This window comes from Macrobrachium nipponense, chromosome 17 (genome assembly GCF_015104395.2).
Source record: "Macrobrachium nipponense isolate FS-2020 chromosome 17, ASM1510439v2, whole genome shotgun sequence".
Taxonomy (NCBI): Eukaryota; Metazoa; Arthropoda; class Malacostraca; order Decapoda; family Palaemonidae; genus Macrobrachium; species Macrobrachium nipponense.
The window spans coordinates 32,236,092-32,262,286 of record NC_087210.1 but is presented as its reverse complement, the minus strand read 5'-3'; the positions used below and the strand labels follow the sequence as shown (position 1 = coordinate 32,262,286).

General features: G+C 43.6%; 1 protein-coding gene across 2 annotated transcripts in view; it reads right to left on the bottom strand.

Moving 5' to 3' along the window:
- Nucleotides 1-784: 784 nt before the first annotated feature.
- The window catches only part of LOC135196168 (NBAS subunit of NRZ tethering complex-like), a 668,624-nt gene continuing 643,213 nt past the window's right edge, over nt 785-26,195 (bottom strand). For both annotated transcript variants that reach the window (XM_064222745.1, XM_064222744.1), the window contains 2 exons: nt 18,887-18,994; nt 785-1,373 (listed from right to left, as the gene is read on the bottom strand). In XM_064222745.1, coding sequence (XP_064078815.1) covers nt 1,212-1,373; nt 18,887-18,994 — 270 coding nt within the window. In that variant the 3' untranslated portion in view covers nt 785-1,211. The remainder of the gene's footprint in view (nt 1,374-18,886; nt 18,995-26,195) is intronic.

The window sequence follows — 26,195 nt, the reverse complement described above, 5'->3', positions numbered from 1 at the left end:
GCTAGACAAGCCCCATAAAACCGGATCACCATTAACCGAGTCTGCCGATAACCGAAGACTGCCTGTATTTGCCTTGCACTTTCTGTGAGATGGGGAAATTCAATATGAATTGTGCAGAGCTCTTTCCCCCCTTCATTACAGCAGGGAAACTCATATCCTCAACAATTCGGATAGCTGTACTCTAACCTTTCCTATTTAGTTAGGAAATTGTCGAATTTTGGGGAGTATGACGGTACCTATGTTGTATTGGGTGAGAGCCTTCATTCTTTTACAGTCATTGCTCTGCTGGCCTAGGCACAAAGCCTTGTGTCCTTGTGAGTGGTATCCCTAGCAAGGAACTTCCACCACTGTTGAGAGATCTTGCTACCTCATGAATTAGTCTTCACTTAGCGACAGTACCAGTAGATGGGTGCTAATCATTAGGTAAGTAGTGTCTTATTCCTAGTGGAATATTTTTTTTGGGGGGGAGATATTAAATTTGCCCCTGCATTTCCCCCCTCCCCCCCCACCACCTCCCCCACCCCTGCTCAAGGCAGGAATCAGCTATCATAATAAGAGAGGCAAGATTAATTAAAAAAATAGAAATTTTTATAAAAAAAAATATTTTTTAAATAGCACTTACCTCTCCATTATGTATTTCTCCCACCATCCTGCTCATGTGGACAAAAAAGAAAAAAAAAAACAATGGAAAACTAGAGACATTCAAACTATTATTTTTATGTGTACTTTTCACCATCGTCCTCCCACCTAACACAGGAATACATACAGCTATAATAATAGAGAATTATTTAAGAAATAAATTTTATTATAAAAATTTTCATTTTTTTTATTTTCCTAAACATGCACTTTATGAGGTTATACAGACTCTATATATGCATAACACCCCAACAAGGAAATACAGCCAGTAAGTATATTTTTCAAGTTATTCTAGTTTCCAGTGTTCTTATTAGTAACATTATTATTTCCCAACATTATCAAGATAATTTTATCCCCACCAAAACTTAAAAATGAGAAAAAACAAAGATGTAGAGGCCAGAATTTTATTTTTACTTGAAAACATTGCTGTTTTAGATTAATAGTATCTGACATTTCCAAAAATGAAATACACCACGACACAATACAATAAGAAATATATAAATTTAATCTAAGGTTGTTAATAAAGTCTCTAACCATACATTTAAAACCAAAAAAAAAAAGTAAAAATGAAGTTATCACAGCCATTTCTTATAAGTTTTGAGAACTGATGTAACATTTTGCAGGATCCTTGGTACTGAATTTTGTGTGAATGCTAAGCTTGCTGCTTCTTGGTGATACTCGGCTATCTGCAGTTGCTTAACAGCCAAGCTGACCAACTGTCTATTTCTTGATTCAATCTGTGAAGAAAACAAATGGTAAGAAATCTATATTAGAAACAAATTTCAAAATTGTCATTATTTCAACACGTAAACCCCTAATTTAAACTCTGAATCATATGAAGCTGTCATAAATGCTTTTCATAAAATTTAGAAATACGTATATATAAAATAGGTATAATTTAAAAAGCTGTGATAAAATTGAGAATTCTGATAGCTGTATTTCTTCGTAAGTTGTGTCCCATATGTCTTATGCTGTTGGTAGTGATAAGGAATCACAAATGTTATATTGTTAGTGCTGTATTAACCCTTAAACGCCGACTGGACGTATTTTACGTCGACATTTTTTGTCTCTCGGGTGCCGACTGGACGTATTTTACGTCGACATACAAAAGTTTTTTTAAAAATTCGCGGAAAAATACTTATAGGCCTACCAGCCTAAAACTTTTGAATCACGCGCCTTGGGGGATGCTGGGAGTTCACGGATCAAGGTGTTGTTTTGTTTACAATCGTTACGCAGGCGCGCAAGCGCGAATTTCTTTCTTGCCGCACTAAAAGTATCTGTGACACATCTCGGAAATTATTTCATCACTTTGACATAATTTTTTTACCATTTTTAAATTAGCCGTTACATGGAGTATTATATATGAAAATGTGCGCATTTTTATGTAGAACACAACAAAAAAATACTCATGATTGTAGCTTTTATCAGTTTTGAGATATTTTCATATAAATAACAATAAGTGACAAAATTTCAACCTTCGGTCAACTTTGACTCTACCTAAATGGTCGAAAAACGCAATGTAAGCTCAAAACTCTTATATTTTAGTAATATTCAATCATTTACCTTAATTTTGCAACTAATTGGAAGTCTCTAGCACAATATTTCGATTTATGGTGAATTTAGATGAAAAAAACAAAAAACTTTTTCCTTACGTCCGCGCGGATAACTCTTCCGAAAAAATCATACATGCGATTGTGGTAATGTTTGCACCATTTTAAATTAGCCGTTACATAAAGTTTTATATATGAAAATGTGCGCAATTTCATGCACAATACACTAAAAACAACCCATGGTTGTAGCTTTTATCATTTTGAAATATTTTCATATAAAAAATGATAAGTGACAAATTTTCAACCTTCGTCAACTTTGACTCTACCGAAATGGTCGAAAAACGCAAATGTAAGCTAAAACGCTTATATTCTACTAATATTGAAGCATTTACCTTCATTTTGCAACAAATTGGAAGTCTCTAGCACAATATTTCGATTTATGGTGAATTTATGAAAAAAAAATAACATTTTCTTTACGTCCGCGCGGGTAAGGTAACTCTTCCGAAAAAAATCATACGTTGCCGATTGTGGTAATGTTTGCACCATTTTAAATTAGCCGTTACATAAAGTTTCTTTATATATGAAAATGTGTGCAATTTCATGTAGAATACAACTAAAAATAATTGAAGGTTGTAGCTTTTCTCATTTTCGAAATATTTGCATATAACTCACGATAAAAGGGATTTTGACGTAAGGAAAAATCTATTTCTGGGCGATTGGCTCGTGTCGCCAGCGAAAATCCTCCCTTTAATCTATTATTTCTAGGGTAAATGTACTAACACATACCAGAGAATAAATAAATAAAGAAAAGGTCAGTACAACTGACTCGCTCACCCTCCAAGAGGGTGTCGGTATGAACACTATGGCGAGTGAGACCACTACCACGAGCCGAATGCCAATAGAAATCTCCCACTACAAAATCCCCACAAGAGGAGAGCCGACCCACAGAGTGGGCAGCAACTACTACTACTCCATCCCATGCTGCCGACTGCTGCTCTCTGGTGGCCATCCTGAAGTTAGCAGACAATCTTGGGCGATGGATGGGTAGGGCGGGATTTCGCTGGCGACACGAGCCAATCGCCCAGAAATAGATTTTTCCTTACGTCAAAATCCCTTTCTGGGCTCAGCTCGTGTCGCTGCGCGAAATCGTACCAGAGAAATAGCACAAGATTGTAAACAAAATTCAACAAACAAAAAAGAGGTCTCAAATAAAAGGTAAAATAAATTAAAAGAATATAATTGCTAATAAGGATACATATACACAATGATACATAGAAATATGCTTAAATTAAACTTAATTCTAATAATATTTCTTAACTTAAGGTAATTTACATATATACAGGAGCAATATGGCATATATGTACCAAAATAGTATCTGTGTAAAGATATGTATAAAAAATGCAGAGCAATTAACATAATAAGTTGAAACAAAACAAAACTCAACAATAATAACATATAAAGGAATGTATATAACTTAATATACAAAACCCGTAACCATTTCAATAACGATGTATCCCCTAGCATAAAAATAAGGGGATGGCATCCAAGAGATCAATATCCACAATCAATTGTGAGTGCCCCTAGCCAAAAAAAATTAAGGGAACACCCAACCCACCGACATCAGCATAAAAAGCAGCTAAGACACAAGGTAACTGCAGAGCAGATGAACAAGGCAGGAGAATAGACGAACTGTTGGGTGAGGCAGGTAGAAAGGAGGACTGGATCTTCTACTAAAGATTAGGTAGAGTCGGGGGAAACTATGTTACCCGCTGCTACTGCTGAAAATTTCAGAGCTTCCAAGGACTTTAAGTAATGACGTTTTGAAACACTGTCGGCGATTTCCATCCAGTATATTTTTTCAACTCATCGAAGTTCATAATGTTGGAAATAGTTAATTGAGGTGGCTACTGCACCCTGACATCATGTGCTTTTGGGAAAGAGTCAGGATTGGCTTGTTTAATGAAGTACAGGATTTGTTGCCTGATGCCTTTAATAGATAAAGTACCACCTTTTTCTCTCTTAAAGAGAGGACCCGATGAGGATGAGGAGGTCCTAGACAGAAAGGTCGTAATTGGTTGAAACTGGGGCAAAGAGATACATCTTGTGGAAGGGGTAGTACCTTCCATGGTTCCCACCTCATCAAAGGATCTTCATTCTTAGACTATAAAACTACGTTCCGGAGCAAAGTAGCACTTCCCCTGTGGGAAGGAACTGAATATGATCCGGATCTCTGGATAAAGCCGACAGTTCTGAAATGTTCTAGCTCCTGAGGCCAAGCTTAATAAAAAATAGAGTTTTTCTTAATTAAGAGCATTATAAATGAGCATGTGTCATTATCAGTTTCTGAAGCCAGCTTTAGAACATCGTTTAAGAACCATGATACGACGTAGGCCTTACAGAAGGTCTAAGTCTAGCACACGCCTTGGGAATAGACGAGAAGTAGGAATCTGTCAAGTCTATGTTGAAACCAAATTGAAAAATCTTTTTCAAGGCTGACTTGTTTGTCGTAATCGTGCTAGCTGCTAAGCCTTTTTCAAATAAGGATCTGAAAAGGATATAGCTGAATTGATTGTCATGATCCTAATAATATGATTCTCTCAGGAAGGTTGCTAACTTTTTGACAGCAGCATCATACTGTCTCAAAGTTGAATCTCATTTATCGGATTCCAAGAAGAGAATATTTTGAGGGTCAATATTCGCATCCCTTTTCGCTGCAAACTTCATGAAATCCATCAAAGTTAGGGTTTTGAGAATCCCTGAGGAAGCGAACACAGTCTTCGTTTGTACTGACTGGGAGAGCCTGGGACTGGGAATCCGAAGAGGGCGAAGACCCCAGTTCCAGAATTAGAGGGTACCAATTGCTCTTCGGCCAGTCTGGGGCTTACTAGAGCCACTTGACCCTTGAATGTCCTGAGTTTGTTCAATACCTTCATGAGAAGATTCACTGGAGGAAAGACATAATCTCCTCCCAGTTGTTCCAGTTAGAGCCAGGGCGTCGTGGCATCGGCCAGAGGTCCAGGTTTTGGGGGCCCACATAACATGGGAGTTTGTGGTTCGCTTGAGATGCGAGAAGATTCACTTGGAGGACATAAATCTCCTCCCAGTTGTTCCAGTCTAGGGAGCAGGGGCAGGGTCCGGTCCGTGGCATAGGCCAGAGGGTCCAGGTTGGGGGCCACATAACATGGGAGTTTGTGGTTCGCTTGAGATGCGAAAAGAGATCCACTTGTAGGCCTGGAACTCTCTGAAGAATCCATTGGAAACGAAAAATGAACTGTCCAGTGACCATTCCGACTCTAGAGGTACTGATCGGGATAGAGCATCTGCTATGACGTTTCTCACTCCAGCTATATGGGTGGAGGAGAGATGCCAACTGAACTTGTCCGCCAGGGAGAAGATGGCTACCATGACCATTGGATTTAGATGACGTGATTTGGAGCCTCCTCTGTTTATACAATGTACTACCACTGCGCTGTCCAAGACTAGCTTTATATGGGAGTACTTTGGCGGACGTAACCTTTTCAGAGTCAAGAACACTGCCATTGCTTCCAGTACGTTTATATGGAACTGACGGAACTGAAGTGACCAGGGTTCCTTGAACTTCCTTGAACTGGGAATATCCTCCCCAACCGTCTGTGTGGATGGTAATCCCTGGTGGAGGAAACTGAAGGGGCACTGATACCGATAAGTTCTTGACTTTCGCCCACGGCCGAAGTCGATTCCGTAGAATCAGAGGGACTGAGGATAATTTGTCCCCTGGACCTGGACATTTGTTTGCTCGTGAGCGCCAGATTCTGGTTAGGTCTTTCAGTTTGGCTTTCATTCAGGATGTTTGTCACTGATGCAAACTGGAGTGAACCAGGATCCTTTCCTGAGTTCTTCTTGACGCCAGTTTGTGACTCAGAAATTGCTTGACTGACTTCGCTATTTCTTTCCTCTTGGTTGATGGAATCGACAGAGTATGGGAGGATAGATTCCATTGAATGCCTAGCCACTGAAAGTTTGACTCTGGAGTGAGTCTTGACTTGGTCCTGTTTATCTTGAAGCCTAGATATTCCAGGAACTGAATCACTTTCAGTGTTGCTCTGTTGCATTCCTCGACTGTTTGAAGCCCAGATCAACCAATCGTCGAGATACGCTACTACCATAACTCCTTGCGATCTTAGTTGTTGAACTACTACTTGTTCCGCTGGAGCTTCGTGAACACCCTGGGTGCTACGTTGAGCCCGAAAGGAACTACCTTGAAGGAGAATGTCTGGTCTCCTATCTTGAAGCCCAGATACGGACGGAAGTGTCTTGCAATAGGGATATGATAGTAAGCGTCTGTAAGATCGATAGAGGTGGTGACGGCCCCACGGGGAAGTAAGGTCCGCACCTGCGAGATCGTGAGCATCTTGAACTTGTCGCAGCGAAGTGGCTAAGTTTTAAGGGGCGGGGACAAGTCTAAGTTACCCTTCTTTTTTGTGAGCCTTTCTTTGGCACGCCTGAACAAGCGACCTTGAAATTTTAACCTGTTGACTCTCGCTATAGCTCCTTTCTGAAGGAGATCCTCCGCATACTCCGTCAATTCCTTGGAAGGAAGTTGGCGGAAAGGTCTGGATGGGGGTGGGCTCGCTAACCAGCTCCAACCCAGCCTTTTGACACAATGCTCTGAGCCCACTTGCTGAAGTTCCACCGGTGGCGAAAGTGAAACAGCCTCCCTCCTACCTGAAATTCCTCATTGGTTTTGGTAGCCTCTCCGGCGCCTCCCCTGAAATGTTTGCCTCTATTAAAGGGACCTCCCGATCCTCTCCCACGAAAGGATCGCTTACCTCGCCTCCCTTACCCGAGCGGTCATACTTCTGGGAAGCTTGACCCTCGAAGACCTGATTGTAGGCTGGAGAGAGAGCGTAAGAGGTGAGGGTTGAGGCTGAGGGGAGATAACATAAATCGGCTGCGATTGAGCCTTTGAGGTATAGAGGGGTTGGGCTGTTTGCACCAAGGAATCAGCCGGAACCTGCTGAGAGAAGCGTGGCTGCTTCTTCTGGTAGGGCTGGAAACGTCTGGGTTTCCTTTGAGCCTTACCCTTACCGGCTTGATCCTGTCGTCTTTGGCCGTAAGACCCCAACGGTCTTTAAGGCTTTGGTTCAATCTCGTAGCCTCTGCTTGAACCTCCTTCACCATTGCCTCTGGGAAGAGGTCTGCTCCCAGATGCTTGACGTAAGCAAACTTATTCGGCTCGTGTCGAATTGTTGCTTCTTGTAGGACATGCTTCCTACAATTCGTCCTAGCAGTGGCGAACTCAAACATATCCGACTGCACCGTTTGAGTCAAAGATTTGGTAAGAAGCTTAAAGAGTGGCTCCGATCCATAGGCGATGGTAGCCACCTCGGTCATAGCCAGGTGGAATAATGGATCTGGCTAACCGCGATTTGGAATCGAATTCCGCCTGAATAAGGCTATCGGGAAGCCTAGGTAGCTTCTCACCAAACTGCTCCATAGCACAGTCTGGTTTGAGTTTGCCAGCTGAGAAGGTGTTGGGTAAACTTCCCACAATTCACCGGCTGAAGGAAGTAAAGGAGACGTAGGATGCTTCCTTCAGCTGAGGCATGGAAGCCCCCTTCTGGGCTGCTGGAATGGTGGTAGTCGCGATCTTTGTCAAGAAAGGGAGCGGGGTACTCTCTTCCATCGTAAAGATCGTAAACGGACTCTTAAAAGGTTGGATTTTCGTATTGGAACAATCCATGTCCTCTAGACACCTGAGCCATTCTCTCTGAGCCTGGTCTCGTGAATAGAGGACTGTCTCCTTTGGTACCTTATCGTCCCGAGTCATGGCTGAGGGGCGGTGAGCCTGGCGTAGCGATGAACGGAGGCTGAAGGTCTTCCGGGTAGTACTCGAAGTCTTCAATCCTCCGAGTTCCACATTCCGGGATAGAGATAAGCCCATCCTGGAAGGGGGCGTATGACGCTACTCTCCAAGGGTTGTTCATTGAGAACGGAGGTAGAGTGTCATACGGGGGTAATTGAGCTCCACCTGTGCTGAAGATGGAGAAGAGGCTAGTGGAGCTTGGCTAAGTCCGGCTATAATGTTGTCCTGAGAGGTGATCCTATCAGACAACCGGGAGATCATTTGTTCCATGCTGTTCTTCAGAGACCCAACCAGATCGCCCACTTGTTGCAACAGACCAGCGTTGGAGTCCAAAGCCGGAGCTGCTGCGGAGGTGGAAGGGTGGCTCTGAACTGGAACCAAAGGAAGCGGAATGACGACTCCGCTGGAGTTATGAGATCTCTCCCTGGAGGATTTACTCCTAGAGGACTTAGAGCCGGACCCAGAAGCTTTAGATCTCTCTGCTCCGGGATTCCTAGCCGGAGACTTACGAGAGGAAGATGACGCCGACGCCGACTTTTTAGACGACGACGACGTCTTCGTCAAGGTTTTCACTGGTTGACCCCTTGACCATTGGGTCTAACGGAAGCGTCAGGAGAAGTATAAAGTTCATTACCCGTAAAGCCTTGGAAGGATGGAGAGGTTGCAGGGGTAGAAGATCCAGTGGCACCCAAGGGTATCCCTTGGGTGTCCAACGTACTTACCTCGACCAACAGGTCGTCTACACCTACCATAGGTTCCACATTAATATCAAGCGTCGCGACTTCCGAGGAGAGGGTCCTGGCCTTGGTTCCGTCAACGAGGCAGCCAGCTGTTGCTGGATGAAAGCGATAGTCGGGGCCACCTCTGCTGGGTCGACGTAGCCTGTAGCTTTGCCTCCGGGGAAGATTAGTACCGCCAACTTCTTCTCAAGAATGTAGGGCATACCCTTGGCGGCGTTCTTCCCAAAACCGTCGACCCAGGCCCGCAGGGTTGCCAGTTGCGGTATCCCTCACAGCCGGAGCCTGGAAGAGAGGGTATTGATTAGATTTTATGATTAAACTTAAAACTAAAACCAATTTAAAAGCTTAACTTAAAATTATAGGGGCTACAAAACCCCATGAATTTTATCTTAAGTTAGGGATTAATGTAAAAACTTAATCACTATAACAAATGAAGACCAGTTAACGGAGTTGGAATACTTACCCCGTCTAAGAGCTGGCTCACCAGATCATAACAGATGGTACACGTATCGTGGTACAGACCTGGAATGTCCCCGTGCGGAGTCGCGCATGGAGCATGGGACCGGCAAACTTCATGTCCACATGGGTCTTGAAGTGTGGCGGCGCATCCCGGATGCTCACAGTTGGTGGTCTGTAAGTGAAAAGACACATGAGTATCTTAAAGACTCTCACTTACAGGCTAAAGGACAGAGGAACTCCGTTGCATGCCGGAGCTCGGAAAAAATTTGGGCATAACCCCTACCCCCTTATCGCCTGAATAGGCTATAACCCCGGAGAGATCCGGTGAAACAGGTAAGGGAGGGGGGGGATGGTTTAAGGTAGCTTAAGATAAACTTAATAGTTTAACGAAATAGATCTTAAACCTATAAAACTCGAACGTACCGGACTAAGTCCAGTGCGTAGCGGAGTGTCGTAACTCAGCGAGACGGAGTGGTTAGAGAGACCAACTGTCTGCCCCGGTCCACCCTGTTGGGTGGACTAGCACCTTTCCGCTGGATGCCAGGTCTCCGGTAGTAAAGGAGCCCTAGTAAGGTGGGAAAGAGCGAGAGGACATACAGACTCGGGCTAGCAACGGAGCGACGGAGGTAGCAAACGGAGGGGGGAAAGGCCACAGTCCCACCCCACCTACCATCCGGCCGGACCAAGAAGCCGGAGAGGTCGAGTCCAGTCTGGGTCTGTTCCGTCCCTCTACTCCCTCCGCCTGGGGGGAGAGAGGGAGGCGGGCTCGGGTATGTGGAGCGAGCATGGGCAGACCGATCCACCCCCCCCGACTCTATGGAAGAGCGGGAGGGGGGGAAGGTGACTGGACAGGCGTCGGCTCCCCGTGGATCACGTAGTGACCATGGGGCGGTAAGTACAAAAACAATGAACAACATAGCCTAGAACATAACCAGCTGATCAGAGAGATGCTATCGGGAAGCAACCGAACTGAAGAGCGGTATCATAAAGGCCCATGGGCAACACCTGGCTAAACCACGCCCAGACGCCTAACGAACCTAACCCATAACATAAAATAATTCAAATGAATAATATGAAAAGAAAGAAAACAAAATAGTAGGAGAAAAAATCCAGGAGTATACGATTAACCCGAAGGAAAGTCTACCACTCAAAGCTAGCCGAGGCCGATACTAAGAGCCGTGGCTAGGGTCCCTGGATGGAAGGGGCCCTACATAAGGTAAACGACATGCATGCATGACAAAACCGTGTAGACCGTACCCTAAACAAAGCGGATGATTAAAATAGAGCGTACTTAAGTAAGGGATGTTCTGGTATGGGTGACCAAGAACGAACCCACCACGAGGCAGAACATGCTGCCATGCTTCCGACCTAGAGTTCGCATTTATACCTAAAAAACGGCAAATACGGGCTCAGGGCCGGAAAAAACCAAATAGCAATAAACACTGAGTACTTAACTTAGCTGCTGCGATGGCTGCACGCTCCATGATAAAGAAATCCAAAGAAAAGGGCACAAAAAACACAGAGTAAAAAAGGGCACGTGTTGTATCGTGTGCGCTAACTGAAAAGGATGGCCACCAGAGGCGCAGCAGTCGGCAGCATGGGATGGAGTAGTAGTAGTTGCTGCCCACTCTGTGGGTCGGCTCTCCTCTTGTGGGGATTTTGTAGTGGGAGATTTCTATTGGCATTCGGCTCGTGGTAGTGGTCTCACTCGCCATAGTGTTCATACCGACACCCTCTTGGAGGGTGAGCGAGTCAGTTGTACTGACCTTTTCTTTATTTATTTATTCTCTGGTATGTGTTAGTACATTTACCCTAGAAATAATAGATTAAAGGATATTTCGCGCAGCGACACGAGCTGAGCCCAGAAATAGAAAAAAAACCACGTTCGGTCAACTTTGACTCTACCGAAATGGTCGAAAAACGCAATTGTAAGCTACAAAAACTCTTACAGTCTAGTAATATTCAGTCATTTATCTTCATCTTGAAAGAAATTCGAAGTATCTAGCAAAATATTTAAAATTATGGTGAATTAAAAAAAAAAAAAACTTTCCTTCCCTCCGCGCGCGGATTCTCCGCCACAAATCTCCGAAATGTGTACGTCCCATTCTCGGAATATTTGCTCCGTTTCATATTAGGCATTTCATAGAGTTTTATATATGAAAATGTGCGCAATTTCATGTAGAATAAAACGAAAAATATTTAAAAGTTGTAGCTTTTCTTATTTCCGAAATAATTGCATATAAAAAAATATATTAAAAAAAATTCGACATTTGGTTTGGTCACTTTAAACTCGTCAGATATGGTCGAAAACTGCATTTGTAAGCTAATATTCTTATAGTATAGTAATATTCAATCATTTGTCTTCATTCTGAAAGAAATTGGAAGTCTCTAGGACAATATTTAGATTTATGGTGAATTTTTGAAAAAAAAATATGTTTACGTCCGTGCGTTACGAATTCATGCATTCTTTTGTGATAATATTTTCTCTGTGTTGCTTTTATCGTTTTACAATGTGTTATATACCAAAATGATCGCAATTTAGTGTATCATTTATTTAAAATTATGGGATTCTGGCAAGTCCAGATAGTTATTGAGAAAAAAATTGTGCCAGTTAATTTTGTACCGAAAATGACGAATGTGTATACCTGATAACGTACTTATTAGAAACTGCAGATATTGCATACAACTCAGTAGTGAAAAGAAAATGGGCATAGATGAGCAATGAGATGTAATTTAGTTTTCTTGGTATCTAGTACTACTACCTCAAAAGGGAATTTATAGCTACCATAAATTACAAATCTTTATACACACATTATAGCTTGTTGTTTATAGTATTCAGAAACATACCTAATATGTCATAAACAGTGCTTTGATAGAAGCTTGAGCTTGATATGGAAACAAAGAAGGGCATTCTATAACAGGAAGTTGTTCCTACACGAATACAGACCCTTGGTCCTTGCATGCGGAAATATTTTCAGCACAGCTAGAAACCAGCCATTCAATTCTAACAAGGTTGTTAGAAAGTTATATCTACCAGTGGTAGGGTGGAGAGTTCCACGCCTTCTGCCCAGCAATGCATTCAATTTACCTTCTGGCCATGATGCGAGTAGCATGTATCTCGTTCACCTCTGCCTGCCAGCCAGTTTTTCTACAACTTGCCTTCGTTGCGATCCAGGTTTTTTCTTGTTTTCATCATGTGATACTTGTGATTACTGTGATCTACGTAATGTGTTTTATATGCTAACCAACGAGTCATCACAGCTTGAAGAGGGGAAGCCTTGTGCCACGAGGCATTGCCCAGGCGCAAGGAATGTTCCCTGGAGTCACTTCCTCTCCCCCTTGAGATTGATCCACACTCATGCACACAGTGCTGTTGCCATGAGTGCATCCAAGGTAGCCTTTGTGTTGAGTGTTATGGTTGGACTTTGGAGCAATGGGTGCATTTTGCTTTGAAGTGGAAGTACAAGAGGAAAGCTTCTCACACATTGTTGGCACGTTACACGCCCCTGGTGACACTGAAGGTTGTCAATCAGTCTAGCTCCTTCCTTTCCAGTGAAACTGGCTCTCGTTGCTACCTCTCCTCAGGGAGAGGTTACCCCTTTGCAATCTCCTATTGCTATGTCAGTACAGACAGTCTCCCGCTTAACGATGGGGCTTTTGTTTCTTGCTGAGAGCTGATAACCGAAAATCGTTGTTAACTGGAATATGATTATAATTTTGGTAATGCTAAATAGTGTTTATAATGCTGTAAGTGTCAATCAGTGCTGAAAAACCACTTACCGGGGCCGAAAATTGCTTACTGATGCTGAGAAATGCTCACCGGTGCTGAAAATCTGGTTCATGACATTTTTAACCAAGTGTCATAAAACTGAAACACAGTTCGCTGATACTGGTGATAAGCGGGGACTGCCTGTCGAGAGTCAAGGGTAGTGGGGTTGCAGGACGATGACTTGTAGGCTCTGTTCATTGGGGCATACCCCTCAGAGTGAAGGGTGACAGGCCCAACTAACCACCAACTCTTGCAGGTGTGGGGGAGATCCAGAGGAAGTTAGGGAACTTAGGGAGCTTTGGCCGTCACCAGGTCTCTCTGGGAAGCCTTCAGTATGGAGCACCTCAATGCCTCCATGACAACAACTGTGACTGCTGCTCTACAATGTTGACTGGGACCACAGCCATGGCTTTGGCCCCCATGGTCATGCATACTGCCATTATCCTTACGACCTCCATACTCCCTCTGACATCCTCCTTCTCAGGGGATGTTCTCCTTGAAGCCTTAGTGAAGAAGTATCAATGCAACAGCAAGAAGAGGTTGAAGAAGAGGCCTCGACAACTGTCTTCGTAGTCTTCATGTGCCAACACCTCGTCCCCTTCTTCCAAAGGTCCATTTCGCAGACAGGCCAGAGGAAGGAGGTCACTTCTCCTACCATAAGTTGGGCTGTAGGCCTTCACATGTCAGCCTTTTTCTACTTAAGAGGCACTGGAATCTCTCAATTGCTCTCCCATGTCCACGGACACAGGAACCATGGCACAGAGCTCTCTGGACCACCATGACGTGGGAGCAACAGATGCACAGGCCTCCACAGATGCCTGTTCACCAATACTGGTCCCAGAAGTTAAGCTTCCAGGGCCAGTAAAGAACCTTCCACCATTGCATGAAGCTCCATGAACCCTTTGTAGTGGCAGCAGCAGTTGCATGGGGCTTGATAGACCCCCGTGCCATGGGTTCTACATATACGCAAGTCTCCATGGACACCGTATCATAGAAGGAGGCGCACAGGTTTCTACAAAATTCTGTGTCACCAACACCATTTCTAGGCAGTCTTCTTCAATCTTCTTCACGGGCTGGTAAAGGTTCTTCTACTGCTGCACAGGGTTACATGGACTTCTGTGATGCCAGTGAGTGCTCACTGTCCATGGACAGTGATATGGCCTTGGCCCCACGAGAAGTGAGCACCAAAACAAAGCATCACCCCACCCCCCGCGTGTTCCCGCGCAGAAACCGTGCCAGGTGTCCAAAAAGGTGAAGCCCACAGGTTTGCTCACCTGGGAAAGCTACAAGTAGGTCCCCCATCCAGTCTTCTTTGCTTGTAGAGGTCACAACCCCCATGCAAGTTCATGTGAGCAGGTCTGCTCTCCCCACAACAGCCACCCATGCACGTTCGTGTGAATGGGTCCACTCTTCCTGGGACTGTCCCCTTGCATGTTTGCATGAACTGGTCCACTCTCCCAGACCCATGCAGCGTCATTACCTTGGGTTAATGACTGCTAACAGCCTCTGGCGGGTCAGTGGAGACTGCTGGAGTTATACCAGGAGCCACGAGTTGGACAGAATTGGGGTTCATGATTGTGATGCATCTTCCCAACTCAGCCCTACCACAAGAGCTTACGCCCCTGGTTCGGTCCTATGGTTGGAACGGTTGTATGCTCAAGTGATGGACAGGAGCTCAGGGGGTTCTGATGAGGGTCTCTCTCCTGCCCAGAGTAGTGTGGGAGGACCATGACCAGGAAGGGTCTGAAGGCCCTTTTCCCAAGGACATGGACACTCCCAAACTACAAAGAACCTTATGTTAAGATCGTAAAACTGATTTGTCAGTATAACAATCTTGGGGAAGAGAACATGGTCACTCCTGTGTGTCATTCTTCTGCCCTCAGAGCTTTCTAGGGACCATATAAAGAACCCAAAGCTTCGTTGGACATACCATGGTCTGTGAGGTTGCCAAAGGGGTTCTAAACCAAGTGAATTCTCTTGTATCTGGGCAGGAGAATACTTTTTGTTTTAGTTGCTCTTCCACGATACAGGTAGTGTTCGAGTTACGATAATTCGTCTAACAATAATCCGATTTTACGATGGGGTTAGCAATTGACACAGATACGACAATATTTTGAAAGTGTTTTTAAATTTCGCTCGTAACAGGTGAAGCCCAGTAGTGTACAACCTGGCAGCAAGAGAGAGGCCAAATTACAATAGCCTAGTAACTTTATCCCATCTTCTAGTTAAATAAGTTTAAAAAAACAGCTAAAGAGAATTATGAGTTTTGTTTTAACATTTTACTCTTTTGGTAAATGTGACAGCCATGAACAACTGAACGAGGAACAACGTTTTGCTAAGTACAACTGAATTGGATAACAGCACCCATTAGGCTTGTATTTCAACCATCGTACAATGGTAAACAATTACCGCAATTATGTTATCAATGATGTTATATAGGACCGATTTATTTTTAGGTAATAACTTTGTTTGCTATAGATCAAATATCAGCAAGAAAACATACTGTTAAATTTAAACAAAGTTGTAGTTGTAGCTGAAGCTGAGAACACTTTTCCAGCTGCTAATGACTGTTATTGAGCATAGGTAACAAAGATAAAACTCCCGTAAACTTATCCGATCAAACACAACCGTAGATAAAGTTGAGAGAGAATCATTTTAATCAAAACTTCAAGTCTCAGAAGAATACAATTTACAGCTGTTTTCATGCTGATGAAAGATAAATAATGTAATGGTAAAGCTCGTACTACGAAGAAATGAAGTGAAAACAGCGAATGGAGTCGCATAATTTTCCTTACACAATAAACATGCCCACAAAGCAATCTGTTAATGAGAAAAATAATTTAGTTCCCAACAAGACAAATTAAATTCATATTTTGACTTAAAATTAACAAGTCTTATAACGAAAAGATGACATTGTCTCAGATAAGTAAAGTACAGTGGTCCCCCCGTATTTGCAGGGGATGCGTACCAGACCCCCCGGTGAATAGTTAGAACCCGCGAATGTTTGGAACCCCTATAAAAACGCTAAAAACAGCCTATTTTGTTAGTTAAAACTCAAGAAAAACCACTAAAAATGTTCATATTTGGTTTTTTTAATATTTTTATCACAAAAAGTGCATTTTATGATGAAATTGATTAAAAAAACCAGGAATTTGTGGATATTTCTTATAGAAAAATACCGCGAATGCGTGAATTTTCCGCGAATAATGCGGGGAAACGTTCCCGAGAGAAATCCGCGAATGTGTGAGTCCGCGAATCCGGAGAACGCAAATACGGGGAGCCAACTGTATCTAGATATTCTTTTATGCTAATTAGAAGCAAAACAATTCGCTCTGAATTGAGTTAAATACAATGAAATAAACTCGTATTCACCATCAGCTGATTTCCAAACCAAAACATTGACTGCTTTGTTAATATTTTATGTTACAATACGTAATATGCGAATACATACAATATAATAGGATAAAGTAATGTATAATTTTTAAAAGAATCACGGAAAAGATGTATATATATTATGTTTTTATTTCATAATTATATGTATGCGTCAGCAGCCTAATAGGTATTGCTCAATTATGCCGATATCGGTCCGAATCAGAGTCCAATTTACCGTGGTATCTATCATCGTATACACTAGGCTAACTTATGTTATTCAGTTTCTCTTGGTATAGAATTATCATGAGCCAATATGCATTGAACCTAGAGAATTAGCTGAAATTAATAATTACTATGCCATATAAGTATAAATACTACGTGTCGTGTATGGTACGCTACCACCCTATATGCGAAGATGATACGTACTGATTACCCTAGTGTAGGCTAGGCTATGTTTGAGATACGACTTTTTCGACATACGATGGGTTTTTCGGAACCTGACCCCATTGTAAGTAAGAGAATACCTGTACTTCCTCCTCCTCTCCTTTGTCATCAGAAGCATTTGTACATGCCCTTGGAAAGGCCTCTTGTCAACCAGAAGCTTTTGTACATACCCTTGGAAAGGCCTCTGTCATCCAAACCGGTTGACCCAGACCTGGTTCTGGAGGTAGGGCCATTTCCTACCTAATTCCACCAGACAGCAAACCTGTGGCGAATTTGCTTTTGGAGAGGAGGGATGCAGTCCAGACCCATTGTGAATAGTTATAATCTGTGAATACTTAAAGGCCCTCTAAGAACGCTTAGAACTGTCCATTTTGATAGTTCAAACACAAGAAAAACCCTTTAAAAATGCTTATACCTAAATTTTAAGTTTTTATCACAAAAAGTGAATTTAGTCATGATATTGACATGAAAATACGTTTAGTGAATATTTCTTAGTGAAAATTACCCCAAATAGGTGAATTTTCCATGAATAATGGGTAGACAATGTCGTTCCATGGAGAAATCAGGGAATTGCTGAGTCTGCAAATCTTGAGAACACGAATACTATAGTTCACAAATTTCAGTCTACCCTACATACAGGGGTTTTGTCTACCTTACATGAAGGCTAGGAAATCAAACAAACTCAAAGGTTGATAACCTTCCTTCCACATATACTGGAAACCAAATTATTAGATAATTCTCATGTACTCATTAGGACAAAATCACATGCATTGTTTCTTTTGACATTCCTTCTCGAAAACAAAAACAAAACAAAAAACTGGAGTGTGAAATACCACCAAAATTTGCATATTAACCAGTCGCTCGTCTGCATGTTACAGATTCCTTACAAAATAAAACTACATTTCAGTTCTAATTAGGTAGTTCATATCTGATAATACAACTTGAGTTCACCCATAATAAATTAATATTTAAACATAACATTAAATGCCAAACCCATAATGTCACAACAAAACTGCTTATCATTAAAAATTCAAAAGCAAACGAAAGTGCAACAGGATTATAAAAATTATGAGGAGTAATTGATTTTGACACTGAAAAAGCCAAAGAGAATTCCATCAATGTACAAAAATACCACAAATTGCCATTTAGTTTATCTCAAAACACTGAATAACTTATCAAGTGGGGGAAGTTCACTAAATCATTTTGGAGATAGCAGCATCCTTTACCTGTACAAACAAGTGCCTAGCGTTATTTTTTTTTATTCCTAAGAGGTAGAGTACACTTTACTTAATTGACTGAAAATAGATCACTGATGCTATTTTCAGCCGCCGAATTATTTCAAATGCCAGTTTATGTTGGGATATAAACTTTTCTCACACCTTAAGCTATGACACAGGCCGTGTGTACCACAGCCTATTCATTGCCTTGCCTTTTGGTTCCTTTTGCTTGATGATACATCCTAAACACAAATTATTATTTTTTTTAGTTTATTAAATATATGAATAATTATTCAAGTTACCCACATTATTTTCAAATTTATGAATACATTCTTTCTCATAATTGTTCTATCTTTATTATACATATGTATACTTAATTGTATTGATTCTTTTGCTTCCTTTCCTTTTATATTTTTAATTTTCTGCAAATGTTATTCTGTTTATTATGAAAAACAATAACACAATGAGCAATGCCATTTGAATACCAGTATGCAAATCTTACATTATGCAAGCATTAACTATGATAAGTACAAAACCACTAATGAACACAGTCTCTTCAGAATATGAGAAAAACTGAAGAAAATGAAGTGTACCAAATTCCAAAACAAATCTCCACATTTTACCATATGGAAGCCGACAGGAAATGATGTTGGTGATGCATCATGAATAGGACTCCTTCTAGCATGAGATACTAATCTGAGGGGAAAGCTCAGTTTAGTACTAATACTAATTGCTTAATACTAATACTAATTGCTGTCCTTTGTTAACACTATCATGCTAGGAAGTACAATATATTATGGATAATAAGAGGTTTATATACTGTAAGAACACCTGTAATTTATACATATACATACCAAATGGTTGATGAGGGGTCCGTACAGAGGTGTTGATACTACTGATGCTAAAAGTTTTTTCTCAATGATGCTATTCAGTAATTCTCCATCATAATCCGAGTCAACAACCTAAAACAGAGAATCAAGGTTATGTATTTACGTACAAACAAAATTCACTGTCATAGTTTTATCATTAACATTACATATGTAATATATAACCAGTTACAATGGTCCACAAAGTTTCTATCAAACAATTTCCCCAAACAACAATACGATTTAAAAACAAAATCTAATATTAAGCACTGCCATACTATACTAAAATATCAGATGACAGATTGACAAGCCCTAGGTAAACTAAGGGATTTTGACGAAGGAAAAATCTATTCTGGGTGATTGGCTCGTGTCGCCCTATGAAAGGATCCTTAATATCATTCTTTCTAGGTAAATTAATCTAAAATTACCAGAGAAAAACAAAATTAAGAAAATGTCAGTAAAACTGACTCGCTCACTCTTAAAAAGAAGTGTCGGTATGGTAATAGGGGCGAGTGGGAATCACTACACGAGACACTTCACCAATTAGAACTTCCAATCAGAATCCCCTTAAGAGAGAGCTGATACCAACGGGCGATGCAGCCGCTACTACTACTACTAGAGGACGCCACGGACAGCAGGCCCCCTAGCGGACCATCCTTAACTCTAAAAACCATCTTGTCCTGCATGGGGGGAAAACAATATAGGGTGGGTTTCATAGGGCGACACGAGCCAATCACCCAGAAATAGTTTATTTCCTTCGTCAAAAATCCTTTTCTGGGCTCAGCTCGTGTCGGCCTATGAAAGAGTACCAGAGAAACAGACAAGATGGGAAAAAGGAACAAATGAAAGGCAGTTGTAAAATGATGGATATAATATAAGTAAATCAATTACAGCATACAACTAAGTACTTAAACTAACTTATACTAAATAGTAAATTAACAGAACGTTAGTAATTTAAAGTACTTAAAAACAGTAATCACAGTAAATTACAATGATCCAGTGTAATATAAACAAAAGGAATTTACTTGAAAATATTTACAAAATATACAAAACCACATTGTGTCCTAACCCTAGCATAAAAAGTAAGGGTAGGTACACTGAAGTACACCATCAGTACAAGTGTGGATGTCCCTAGCAAAAAAATAAGGGACAATCCACTATATGATTCAGCGGCTAAGGCTAGGATATCCAAGTAGCATGGCGATAGGGTGAGGCTTGTTGGATGATGTAGGTAGAAAGGAGACCTGGATCTATACTACGACTACTATAATAGTATCAGGGGAAACAATGTTTCCCGCTGCTACTGCTGAAAATTTTAAAGATTCCAAGGACTTAAGATAATGACGTTTAAAGACTGTCGGGATTTCCATCCAGTATACTTTTTAAGATCCTCAAAGTTCATATGCTGAAAGTAATTAATTGAGGTGGCTACTCCCCTGATATCATGTGCTTTCTTTGGCGGGAATGAATCAGGATTTGCTTGTTTAATGAACCCTTTTAAAGGAAGTTTTGTCGCCTAATTACCTTTTATCTGACAAAGTAACCACCTTTTTGTTTTCTCTCATGAAGAGAGCACCTGAGGATCTTGATGAAGTACGAGATAGAAAGGCTCTAAGAGTTGATACTGGCAGAGAGAAGGATCCTGGGGAAGTGGGATAACTTTCCAAGGGGCCCACCTTGCAAGAGGATCCTCATTTTTGGCTAAAAAGCTACGATCCGGAGCAAGTAGAACTTCTCCTGATGGGAGGAATTCCACATGACCCGCATCCTGGATAGAGCCGACAGTTCTGAAATTCTAGCTCCTGAAGCTAGGCTTAATAAGAATAATGTCTTTCTCAGGAGCATTTAGAATGTACAAGACGAGTTGTCAGTATCTGAAGCTAGTTTGAGGACATCATTTAAAAGAACCATGAGACTGCAGTAGGCCTTTGAGAAGGTCTAAGTCTAGCACAGCTTTAGGGATAGACGTGAAATAAGATTCAGTCAGATCTATCTGAAAACCTAATTGGAAGGGAATCTTCTTTTCAAAGCCGATTTATGAGTGGTAATAGTGCTAGCTGCTAAACCTTTTTCAAACAAGGATCTGAAAAAGGATATAGCTAGATTAACTGTCATGGTTGTAGTGTTCGATTCTTTCAGGAAAGATGCTAATTTTTTTAACAGCTGAGTCTATTGTCTAATGGTTGACTCTCTCTTATCTGATTCTAGGAAGAGAATATTCTGTGGATCAATATTAGCATCTTTATTAGCCGCAAACTTCATGAAGTCCATAAAGTTAGGTTTTGGAGAATTCCTGAGGAAGCGAACACAGTCCTCATTTGTACTGATTGTGATAGCTTGGGATTGGGGATCCGTTGAGGTCGGAGGCCCAATTCCAGAAGAAGAGGATACCAGTTTGCTCTTGGGCCAGTCCGGTGCAATCAGAGCTACTATCCCTTTGAAAGACCTTAGTTTGCTTAGGACTTTCAAGAGAAGATTCACTGGAGGAAAAACATAAAACTTCCTCCACTGATTCCAATCCAGCGACAGGCGTCCGTGGCATAAGCCAGAGGGTCCAGGTTGGGGGCCACATAGCAAGGGAGCTTGTGGTTCGCTTGTGAGGCGAAGAGATCCACTTGGAGACCTGGGACTCTCAGGCTTATCCACTGGAATGACCCGTCGTCTAGAGACCATTCTGATTCCAGAGGAAACTGACCGGGGACAGAGCGTCTGCTATCACATTTCTTACCCCTGCCAGGTGAGTGGCAGACAGATGCCATTTGTGTTTGTTTGCTAGGGCAAAGATGGCTATCATGACATGATTCACATGCTTGGATTTGGACCCTCCTCTGTTGATGCAATGAACTACCACTGCACTGTCCAAAACTAGCCTTAGATGAGACTTTCTTCGGGGGAAGCAGTCTCTTCAAGGTAAGAAATACTGCCATTGCTTCCAGAACGTTTATGTGAAGCTGGCGAAATTGAACTGACAAGTCCCCTGAACCTGTTTGAACTGAAAGTATCCCCCCCACCCGGACAGGGAGGCATCCGTGTGAATGGTTAACACTGGAAGGGGATATTGAGGGGTACCTTCTTGGCTAAGTTCTTTTACTTTTGACCATGGACGGAGCTGATTGCGGAGGATCTGTGGGATTACTGACAACTTGTCTCGAGATTTGGTGTTCGCTCTCGATCGCCAAATTCGATTTAAATCTTTTAGCCTTGCTTTCAGAAGGATATCTGTTACCGAAGCAAACTGAAGGGACCCTAGGATTCTCTCCTGGTTTCTCCTTGATGTTTGCTTGCATTTGAGAAATTGCCTGACAGATTTTGCTATTTCCTTCCGTTTGGCCACTGGAATTGACAGATTGTGGGAAGACAAATCCCATTGGATTCCCAGCCACTGAAAACGAGACTCCGGGTAAGTCTGGATTTCGTTTTGTTTATCTGAACCCCAGATTTCCAGAAAGTGAACTACCTTTTTGGTGGCTTCGAGACATTCCTCGACGGTTGGTGCCCAGATCAACCAATCGTCGAGGTATGCTGCTACCATGATTCCCTGAGTTCTCAATTGCTGTACAACCACTTCTGCTATTTTCGTGAATACCCTGGGGCTTTACATTCAGACCGAGAAGGGCATCACTTTGAATGAGAATGTCTGATTTCCTAGTCTGAATCCTAGGACTGGGCGGAAGTGCCTGGCTATAGGGATATGATAGTATGCGTCTGTAAGATCGATGGAGCATGTGACGGCTCCACGCGGAAGTAAGGTCCTTACTTGCGACGAGGGTAGCATCTTGAACTTGTCGCAACGAATGGAAAGAGTTTAGCTTTGGACAAGTCTAAGATTTTACCCTTCTTTTGTTGAGCCTTTTCTTTGGCACGCTGAATAGCGACCTTGAAATTTTGAGATGCTTGACTCTCGCAATAGCTCCTTTCTGTTTAAGGAGTTCCTCCGCGTAATCTGTCAATTCCTCTGATGGTATTTGGTGGAATGATTTGATTGGAGGAGGATCTTTGATCCAACTCCAACCCAATCCTTTGGACACTATGCTCTGTGCCCAATTGCTGAACACCTGTGGCGGAAGGAGGAACAGCCTCCTCCAACCTGGGGAGCCTCATTGTTGATGGGCAGGTTGACCACCACGCCTCCTCTGAACTGCCTGCTCCTTGTCGCCCTTCCTCGCCCACGCTGGCGAAAGTAACCTCTCGCCCTACCTCTCGGTTGGTTGTTTTTAGCCTTGAGCCTCAAATGTAGGGTTGAAGGCCGGCGAGATTGCGTAGGAGGTCGACGGCTGTGATTGAGGAGACAACAGGAGGATGGGCTGGTTCTGTTTCGAACTAGCATGGTTGTCCCCTGTTGGGTAACCGGGACGGCCTGCACAAATTGCTGCTGTTGCTGGTGTTTCTGATACGGCTGGAACCTCTTACCAGCCTTCTTTGGTTTCTTACCAGCAGTGGGGACGGATTCTTGTTTCCTCTTTGACGAAATACCCCACCTAGCTCTAAGGCTCTGGTTGAGCCTAGCAGCCTCGTGGTGCACTTCATTAACAGCGGACTCTGGGAAGAGATCCGCTCCCCACATGCTAGAAGCCAAGAGTCTATTAGGCTCGTGCCTAATAGTGCACTCCTGCAGAACGTGCTTCAGCAATTCCTCCTAGCTTGGAAGAAGTCAAAAGCATCTGTTAGAACCGTCTGAAACTGGGATTTTGCTAAGATCTTAAACAGCGGTTCCGTCGCATATGAGAGAGCAGCCATTTCCGTTATTATAAGAGAATTGAGGGACCTGCCAAACCTGGTTCGCGCGTCGAACTCTGCCTGAATCAGGGAATCAGCAGCCTTGGCAGCTTCTCGCCGAACTGGTCCATGGCGCAGTCCGGTTTGAGCTTACCAAGCGTGAACGTAGCTGGCAAGTTCTCCCACAATTCTCCGAAAGAACCGGGAAGAGCGGAGAAGTAGACTCCGCCTCCCTTAACTGTGGCATGGGCTCACCCTTGAGGACTGCCTGAAGGGTCTCTCTACTATTTTCGTGGCGAACGGAAGAGAAGCCTCCTCTTCCGTCGCGAAAATAGTAAAAGGACTCTTATAGGCCTGGAGCTTAGTGTTCGTGCACTCCCAGTTCTCAAGGCAGTGAACCCATTCCCGCTGGGCATGATCCCTACTGTATAGAACAGACTCTCTAGAGATCTTGTCTTCCCTAGTAAGAGCCGTTTACAGTCAGCCTAGCATAACCCATGAAAGGCTGCGTCAGACCCGGAGGGTAAAACACGAAGTCCTCAATCCTCCGAGTTCCACACTCCGGGATAGAGATCATCCCATCCTTAAAAGGAGCGTAGCAGCTACTCTCCATGGGATTTCTCCATGGAGAAAGCTGGCAGAGGTCGTTATGGGGATTGGAAGATGCCAGTGGCTTGGCGCGGGGGAGACTGAAGAGGGACCCTAGAGAGCCCAGCTACTCGGTCCTCATTCTCTCTAACCCTGTTAGAGAGATCTTGTATGGACTGGCCTGATTGAGACAGAGTGCGACAATTGTGCGAACATCTGCTCGAAATCTCGTCCCCAGGGCGGAGACTTGCGAGCCAACCAACTCGCCCACCTGTTGCATCACCACTGCTGAGAAAGCAGTGGGATCAAAGGTGCTAGGTCCTGCTCCTCCCACCGGCGTTGCCGGAGTGGAAGCGGTGGAGGCAGGAGAAGGCATTGGCTCGGCGGCGAGCGCGAGCCCTTCTCCTTAGAAAGCCCTTGCTTCTAGAGCTCTTCGAGTGAGAAGAACTCGGCTTAGCTTTCACCGCGTCGGCGTAGGAAGTCGAAGACTTCCTAGCCGAAGAAGACGAAGACGACTTCCTAGAAGTTGTCTTAGCTAGCGTCTTCGGTTCTCTCTGTCCCTTCACCTTTGTGGGGTACAGAGAGAGCGGAGCGGGGAGAGCGGGTAGGGATCTCAGATCCCACAAAGCCTTGGAAAGAAGCGCTCGAAGAAGGGACAGGAGAAGATCCAGGAGCACCCAAGGAAAGACCTTGGGCGCCCGACACACCTACCTCAACCAACAAATCCTCTGCCCCTACCGCCATGGGCTCGATGTTTAGGTCCAGGGCAGCGACGTCCGGGACCGACTCCTGGGAAGCTACGACCCCAAAGGATTGCTGGAGATCTTGATGGCATGGAGGCTAATAAGAGGGGCTGCGGACAAGGGGTCAACATACCCCGTTGACTTGCCCGCAGGGAAGATCTGGACGGCCAGCTTCTTATCTAAAATATAAGGCTGGCCTTTGGCGGCGTTCTTCCCGAAGCCGCCCCCCCCACCCACGCTTTCAGGGTGGCGAGGGCGACCTCCCTCACACCAGTAGCCTGAAAGAAAGGGCGAGATGAGCTTCTAATGGCGGAACGGGGTTAACAAACTTATGACTAAGAGTTGTTAGTAAAATGATAAGGAAGCCTATAATGGACTTACCCCATCTCCCCAGCTGCACCGACTAGGTCGTAGCAGATGCTCAGGCTTCGGGTCCAGACGATCATCTCGTTAAATGACGTGGCACAAGGGGCGTGAGACCTGCACTCATCGTGGCCGCAGGGGTCGTACAACGTCGCGTTGCACGCCGGGACCTGACAGTTGGTAGCCTGTAAGTGGAAAGATACATGAGTATCAGGAAAACCACTTACAGCCTAACAGTTGCTCCGCTGGTGCCGGAGCGATAAAGTTAGATTAAACCAGAGCCCCGCCATAAAACGTGTGGTAACAAGGTTGTTGAGTGTCCTAGGCTATAGCTCCGCTGATGGCGGGGACACAAAAGGAAACCAACCAGGAGTGGTGGTAATTGGAAACCACGACGGAAAATGGCGGGGATGGTAGATATATAAAATAATAATAAAATTAAACAATTCATCGTAAAATTAGGGTATATCCTTAAAATAACAATAATAACAAACCTTTCCCCACCCGTCTACTAGAAGAGTGCGCGGGTAAGAAGCAAGCCTCCCTTCGGTAGCGGGGGAGAGATGTAAGGATATAGTAGGCAAGCAACCGACCACTAGTAGTGCCCACCCCGCCCGCTGGCGGAGCCAGTAATCTATAACCAAAGGTGCCCCGGCTGCGACGGAAGGCTCCTTTCGTTATAGCGAGGGAAGGTGGCTGAGCAACTGGGGAGGGGGGAGGAAGGTCTCGGCGTAACACGGCGGGAGAGAGAGAGGGGAGGGGATGGCCTACTCCTCCCCGCCTCACCGACTACCCGCACGGAGACCCGGTACCTCATGAGTGGTCGCCCTATACCCCCCGCTGGGAGGACCCCTGGCCACCTCAGAGAGAGAGAGAGAAGGCGACTG